The sequence below is a fragment of the Hippoglossus stenolepis genome, chromosome 16 (assembly GCF_022539355.2).
Source record: "Hippoglossus stenolepis isolate QCI-W04-F060 chromosome 16, HSTE1.2, whole genome shotgun sequence".
In the NCBI taxonomy this organism is placed as follows: Eukaryota; Metazoa; Chordata; class Actinopteri; order Pleuronectiformes; family Pleuronectidae; genus Hippoglossus; species Hippoglossus stenolepis.
In genome coordinates, this window is record NC_061498.1 from 1,679,540 (window position 1) to 1,687,199 (window position 7,660).

The 7,660-nt window shown below is 45.9% G+C and overlaps 1 protein-coding gene across 1 annotated transcript; it reads left to right on the forward strand.

The window, feature by feature from the left end:
- The first annotated feature begins 485 nt into the window (after positions 1–485).
- On the forward strand, positions 486–7,214 carry rad23aa (RAD23 homolog A, nucleotide excision repair protein a). The gene is made up of 9 exons (XM_035180046.2): positions 486–699; positions 1,558–1,719; positions 2,149–2,345; positions 2,830–2,873; positions 3,600–3,727; positions 3,863–3,950; positions 4,221–4,351; positions 4,601–4,762; positions 4,859–7,214. Exons 1-9 carry the CDS (start codon positions 634–636, stop codon positions 4,970–4,972), a joined length of 1,092 nt encoding a protein of 363 aa, XP_035035937.1. The 5' UTR covers positions 486–633; the 3' UTR covers positions 4,973–7,214.
- Positions 7,215–7,660: the final 446 nt, after the last annotated feature.

Sequence of the window (7,660 nt, forward strand, 5' to 3'; positions counted from 1 at the left end):
TGTACTTTAATATTTTTACTTGAGTACAGAGGTTGAATCAGTGCTTGTACTTTTACTTTAGTCCTTTTGAACACGTGTACCTGTACTTTTATACTTTCGAGTACAGAAGTTGAATCAGAGCTTGTACTTTTATACTTTCAAGTACAGAGGTTGAATCGGAGCTTGTACTTTTACTCTAGTCATTTTGAGCACATGTACCTGTACTTTTATACTTTTGAGTACAGAAGTTGAATCAGAGCTTGTACTTTTATACTTTCAAGTTGAATCGGTGCTTGTACTTTTACTCAAGTCCTTTTGTACACGTGTGCCTGTACTTTAATACTTCTACTCGAGTACAGAGGTTGACTCGAGTCCCTTGTGAACACGTGTGCCTGTACTTCTACTACTCGGTGTGTGTACTTGTACCTCAAGCGGGACCCACTCACCGTAGTCTCGTCGCCCGGAACGAGATCTCGCCGCTTCCAGCTTTTTTTTTTCTCGCCTCAACAGCAACTTGTCACCAAAGATGGCGATTTGCTGAGTGCTCATGGATGTACACATTTCTCGGCTAGTTGCGATCTCACCACGAACAACGAGCTCCCAGACGAACTAGCCGCCCGGCGAGTGCCCGTGTCTCCCCCCCCGCAGGCCGCCATGCAGATCACCCTGAAGACCCTGCAGCAGCAGACGATCCAGATCGAGATAGACCCCGAGCAAACGGTGAGCGGCTAACGTGCTAACGTGCAGCTAACGTGCAGCTAACAATGCTAGCTGCGGAGTGTGGTGTTTTTTTTAAAAACTCATCGCGGTGACTGCGCAGATTCGCTCGGTGTCGATAGTCGGAGAACCACGCGTGCGCGGGTGGAGTCGAGGTGTCCCCGTGTAGCTCCACGCGCACAGAAACGAGAGATAACGCACGGAAATGTGACGGCACACACCGCGAAGCCCCTCACTCACCTAGCATACGTTAGCATGCCAGCTAGCCGATTAGCCCGCTAACAAAGTCATCGCGACAGGCGCGTCCCTCGTCTGTTCCGGTTCGTGTCGTGGTGGGTTTTTTTCCTGCTTCGGCTCCGCGGCCACATCCGACGAGTGGACGGATGTGGCCGCCGCCACTTTTTTTTGTACGCGGAATCGAACCTGCCCACCTGGCTAATGCTAACGCGCACAACAATTACGGTTAGCATTGTGTGTGGGAGAGAAGCTAGCTAAGTTTGTTAGCATGCTCACACACTTGTCCTGCAGCTAGCAGAGGCGAGCGGTGAATAGACAGTGAAGTTTGTTGGTCCGTGTGTGTTGCTGACGCGTTGTTTTCATCGCACGTTGTGGAGATTGTGCATTTTTGTTGTGTACTCCACATGTGAAAGTACACGATGTGTGTACTACTGTGTCATGCTGTGTGACACTGTACAGCGCAGTCATGACACTGTCAAGGAGGACAGGTTTCATGTACTTCCACAATAATGCAGAATATTAGTTCAAACAGTTGAAGATGATAAGAGACTTGATTATTAATATGAAGCATGAGGTTTGTTTAACAGTGTGATTCCTCCTCCTCCTCCTCCTCCTCTTCATCAGGTGAAGGCGTTGAAAGAGAAGATAGAAGCAGAAAGAGGTAAAGACAACTTCCCCGTGTCCGGCCAGAAGCTGATCTACGCCGGGAAGATCCTGCAGGACGACACGCCCATCAAGGACTACAAGATCGATGAGAAGAACTTTGTGGTGGTGATGGTGTCCAAGGTGAGACCTGATCAAACGTACAGATGACTGAATACTGGGTTTAATCCCTCCACACACTGCAGATTAAGAAAACACACGCTAATAGAAATGACACGTGCAAATTAATAAAACATCTTAGAACAGAAACAAGCTGCAAGTTGCGAAAACAACGACGGAAATGATTTACAGGGGAAGTTGTAGAAGCCTGATGCTTGTCAGTGTTGAAGGAACTTCACAAAACGTTGAACTACAACTACCCTGCAAACGTTTCTGTTGTTTGCAGCACGTCTCTGTATTTGCATGTGTTGTGACCTTTTTTGCAGCGCATGTGTCGTCCAATTGTCGAAGCGGTGTTCTCAATTCACACGTGTTTTTCCTATTTGCACGTGTTAATTACTCGTCGCTGTTAAGTTGTTAGTCTAACGGCACCTTCCTCTGAACCGACTAAAGGCCAAGCCTGCAGCTGCCGCCTCGCCCCCGGCCTCAGAAGCTCCCAAGCCCCCCGTACAGGACTCTGGCTCCACGTCAACAGCTGTGCCGGCCACAACCCCGGCCCCGGCCCCGACCCCAGCAGCTGCCCCCGTCCCCCCCGAGGAGGCCAAAGAGGAGCCGAGTGCCGCGGATACAGAACCACAACAACCAGCCAGGTAGACGCGGTGGATTACGTAGTGTGAAAGGCTCGGAGCTGCAGTAAAAGATTTGAGGAGTTGACTGATGAGAAGAAGAAAACAAGATAAAAGAGATTTTAATCATAATTAAAAGTAGATAAAACTAAATATGTCTGCTATTACTTGTTCTATTTTGTAGAACAGATGTGTTCTATCTGTAATGTTCATCATTGTCTTTGATGGAGCAGTGATTCATTATATTTTGTGGTTGTGCAGATGTATTTTAACAGAGCGTGAAACAACAGAGGTTTAAAGTATTTGTTGAACAGAAGAACATGAGTCATTCGAGGGTTTGGATTAAATCCAGTTATACTAATTTTCCTTTATATTTAAGATCATCATTTTACATTTCAACCACCAGTGATCTGGAGTAGATGTTGGTTTCTACTTCAGTTGTTCAACATTTCTTTTTCACGGAAGCTCTGTGTAGTTTGTCTAATTCTTCACCGTCCATGCTTTGCAGCTCCAGCGGTGGGAGCCAGGGCCTGGATGCCTCCTCAGCACTGGGTAGGTAATGGATGGGCCTCGGCCAGACTTACCTCATACACAGGCACTCTAATGGCCTCAGTGCAGTTGTTCTGCCAATTTCCTCAGTGTTGTTAAATGTAAATTGTACGATTTGAGACAATTGACAGTGTTATTGTCGTGTTAATGTCACAGCAGCACATTTCTTGTGTAAAACCGAGGTTAAACTTGCTCTGCCAGAAATTGTTACTGCTGTGCGTCAGGGACTTTACAGGCTGCAGTGAAATACATACTTTTGTCACAGCCTAAATATAGGAACAGTAAGTCATCTCTTATTGTGGTACAACAGAGTGGGAGGGGGGGGGGGGGCTCCCATTTGTTCCACTTATAGATACTGTACATACACAATGTACCAGAAGGTGACCTGCTACTTTTAAGTCCATATTTTATGTTGTACATTGGAAGATTGAATTCAGTTGTTTATACGTATAGAAAGATTTATCCCACAGTTATTTAAATCCTGAAAACAGACTGGAATAAACGTAGATAAAGAGTCGAGCAGCGCTGAAGAGTCGGGTTCCTGTTGCATTATTAAAGAAATACTGTCTGAACGTCTGTGTTTAGAATCTGATTCTCATCCTGTTCAGCCTGAAAGGTTTCTCTCTAAGTGATTTGCTGTTTGCTCCTCAGTTACTTTAAGATGCTTCTTAAAGGAGGAACAGTTGTTGATACATTCCTGACGCTGTGTGTGTCTGTGTGTGTTTTCAGTGACTGGGGCCGAGTACGAGGCGATGCTGACGGAGATCATGTCTATGGGCTATGAAAGGGAGCGAGTGGTGGCTGCACTACGGGCCAGTTTCAACAACCCCCACAGAGCTGTAGAATACCTCCTCACTGTACGTCTCACACACACACACACACGAAATCATTCCGACAGATGAACGCAAGTCTGGCTACTAAACACACTTGTTGGATGTTAGTGTTGTGTTTGTAAATGTGTGTGATTTATAGTTGTGTGGTTGTCTGTCCAGGGTATCCCCAGCAGCCCAGTCCAGGAGAGTAATCCACCAGTGCCGGCCCCTGCACCTGGACCCACGGAAGCCCCGTCTCTAGCGGAGGGTGAGGAGTGCAGCTCAGTTTAATCAAAAGATATCCGCAGCTAAGCTTTGTGTGTCTGTCTGCTGTGTAAAAATAAACACTGGTACTGGTGGGGTGTTAATAACAGTCACAAGTCACAAGCGTCACCTCCTCCTCCCACTATACAGATATTAAGCTTATATATCACACGGATGCCACCGTCTCTCCAGCTGTGGACCCAGAGTTTATTAAAACAGTGGATCAAGCTTTGCGCCACCCTGCTCACAGTTGTTTTATTGTGTTTGTCTCCAGGAGAAAATCCACTTGCATTCCTGCGGACCCAGCCCCAGTTTCAGCACATGAGACAGGCCATCCAGCAGAACCCTGCTCTGCTGCCTGCTCTCCTGCAGCAACTAGGAAGAGAGAACCCTCAACTTCTACAGGTAACACACCCAAACACCCTGAGGGATCCGACCACAAGTGAAGGTGTCTCCTGTGAAACCCCCTGATCGGATCCCACTTCCCTTTCACATTAATGTCATCTGTGCCCACGAGAACAGAAACAGTTTTTTACTGAGCCTGAGTTTACAGTTGACAGTTCTTTCAGTAACAGTTGATTTAATGGAACTGAGTAATTATTCTGTTTCAGGTGTTAAGACTCTAACTTCCTCTCCTTTATGTTTCTTCTGCAGCAAATCAGTCAATATCAGGAGCTATTCATCCAGATGTTGAACGAGCCAGTGGGGGAGGGAGGAGACGCACCAGAGGTTGGAGAGATGGGGGCGGCGGGGGAGGAGGGCGCGCCTGTCAACTATATCCAGGTTACACCTCAGGAGAAGGAAGCCATCGAAAGGGTGAGTGACAGAAGATTACATATTTTAAAATGTGATTACGTTTCCGATGAAGAAGTTCAGATGGTTGAACCCGTCTCCTCGTTGTTTCCTCTCCAGTTAAAAGCGTTGGGTTTCCCTGAGCCTCTGGTGATCCAGGCCTACTTCGCCTGCGAGAAGAACGAGAACCTGGCGGCCAACTTTCTCCTCAACCAGGGAATGGAGGATGACTGAACACAGATCACTGCCTTCCTGCTCCTCCCTCCGAACCTCCTTCCCCTCTTCGGCTCATTATAAAGACTGCACCCCCCCACCCCCAATTTTACTGTACAGCTACCAACCTCAGCTCGGCCCAGGAGGAGAGGGGGAGAGCCAGCAGGGGTGTGGGGGTGGGAGAGCGGCGGCAGCGGGATGGGAAGGGGAAACGGGGTGGGTTAGGTTATTGGGGGGGGGGGTTACATGCTTAAAGTACACAAAGCGGAGGCCGTGTGCAGGAAGGTCAGACGTGGATTATCAGAGGTCGGGGGGCGAAAATGTGTGGAGGAATTATAAAATCCACGTGAATTCCAATGGAATGTGTGGGGTTTGTCTAGGGGAGATCTATAATTTGATTTTAGACGCGCTTTGTGAACATTAGGGGAGGGGTCTGAAGGGTTTGCAACGAGAGTGCGTGCTTGTGTCTGCGTGTGTGAGTACGTCTGTGTTCCTGTGCAGATGGATGTGATACAGTTACGCCGAAAAAAAAAGTAATCGACATTTCTTTTTTTTTGTTTTTTGCATTCTCTAAGTTTTGTTAATGCTGTAGCCGGATTGTATGGAAGCACATTCTACCTACTGCACTTCTACGACAACATTATCAGTGTGTGTAACCTGCTTGTGTGTGTGTGTGTGTGTGTGTGTGTGTACCTCTGTAAGCCTCATGTACGTAACGTCCGAGGATGCACTGGAGCGCGCTGCCCTCGCCGTGATGTCGCTGTGGGTCTGTTCGGGGCGAGAAAAGGAAACTAAACTGACAAACGGCGTATCTGGTTCCTCCGCTCACTTTGTGTCCCCGCGTCTGTTCTCAGCCAATCAGAAGCCCTGCAAATGCTGTGCCTGCCTATTTCGGTTACTCAAATGTGTGGAACTATTTTGTCTATGCTGATCGCTTCTGGTGCTAATTAACACTACCCCCAACCCCCCCCACTTTCTGCTATTCTGATTTAATAACACAGTAGAAGGACGTTTAGGTTTAATTCCTGTCAGTTGTAACTACTCGTAGATGCAACTAAAAATGATTAGAAATTTAACGGTGGCGGGAATGTTCCGAGTTTCCTGATTTAAACAGAAAATATTTTTTCCCCAGTTTTACCAAAACGTTTGACTCCCGACAGCTCGCTCTCTTTAACTGTTAGTTTTGGTTTGGACACGTTTCTTTGCATCAATCGACTACAAAACCACATTTATCTTCTTGGATGCATTCTTTGCGTCTGTGGGTCGTGCCGACGAGGAGTAAATCATCTGCATGTGCATTGATCGGTGTCACGATTGATTCTCTCTTTTCTGGTTAAGTATTAACACATCCTAAGAGATTTCCTCCCCTCGTACTTTGTGCCACCGGGTCCGGAGAAGTATTTGCTTTGTAACGCATCTTTCAGACATGAAGAAAAATCAACTTAAGGGAAACAACGGAACCAAATCGATCTGTATTTTTTCTGTCAGATAAAACTGTACCTTCATCTTTCTAACCTGAGGCAAGTTGTATTTTAAACCTTTTGATTTGAGTCTAAGTTCTGATAAAGCTTAGATTGAATTCTGAATAAAAGAAAATGACAGTAAATTAACTTCTCTGTGACTGTCCAAATTTTCACTTTCAACTTAAAATGATCTTTTGTTATAAGCGGTGGAGCCAGAGATGGATAATTAGCTGCATGGATGGATTCGTGAGAACAGAGCCGGCAGCACCTCTACCAGAAATACCTAAAATTAAAATGTGGAATCAAACAAATGAGCACAGATGTTGGAAAAAGTCCAAAATGGTGCAAAGAAATACAAACAACCCTAAACAGAGACAGAAGTTAAAGAAGAGCTGATTACTGGATTCACATTTTTACTCCTGGTCCGAATGTTCCACCCCCTAAACTCAAAACCTCTGAACCAGCCTCCCGTGTTATGTATCTAACGCACGGGACGACTTCTCACACGTGGGTGAAGGCTCCTTTATGCACATTGAGGTTCATCTACGCACAACACAAGACGACTGTTCTGTCTAATTGTCACAATGTGTCCTCGACAAATCTCTGTATGATGAAGCGTGTGTCGGTCACTGCTGCCTGGATGTGTGAGAGTGGGGGGGGGGGCAGTGTGGTTACCTGAACTGTGGGTCCGTGAGGAGATGGAAACAAAGTGCAGTGTGATTGTGTTTGAGTGACGGCAGCTCTACTGTCCGACAGCATCAACATGATCTTAGACTGTGCTACATTAAATATCAGCAGTCTTTCAGGCCTCTGACTCTTTGTGCCTCTTCATCACTCTTCATCACACTTTCAAACACTCGCCTGCTCGGTAAGAACCTCCGAGGTGTGACAGCTCATTTCCACTGCTCATCACACGTGTGTTTACTATAGAATTCTTACAGTCGTGAGTAATTAATTGAGCCTGGAAACTAATCGCATCATTAAATCCAGTTACAGATCATGTTAAATCTAAATATTAAATCTAAATAAGTCAAACAGTGGAACCACCCAAGCTTTTATTTTGGTGCTTCCCCTGCACAGTGTGAATTTGTATATTAGACAAGTATTTAGTGAGTGACATTTAGATTTAACATGTAACATTAAGGTTTAACTTTAATATTTAGATTTAATATGGACATTTAGTTACGAAACAAAAGTGATCATCGGATCACAAATGAATCTTCAGAGCTTTCTGAGATGGATGTTA

Coding starts and splice junctions, on each gene's coding strand:
- rad23aa (XM_035180046.2), top strand. CDS start 634: ATGCAGATCACCCTGAAGACCCTGCAGCAGCAGACGATCCAGATCGAG. Junction 1,720..2,148: donor TGGTGGTGATGGTGTCCAAG/GTGAGACCTGAT, acceptor AACCGACTAAAG/GCCAAGCCTGCAGCTGCCGC. Junction 4,763..4,858: donor AGAAGGAAGCCATCGAAAGG/GTGAGTGACAGA, acceptor TTTCCTCTCCAG/TTAAAAGCGTTGGGTTTCCC.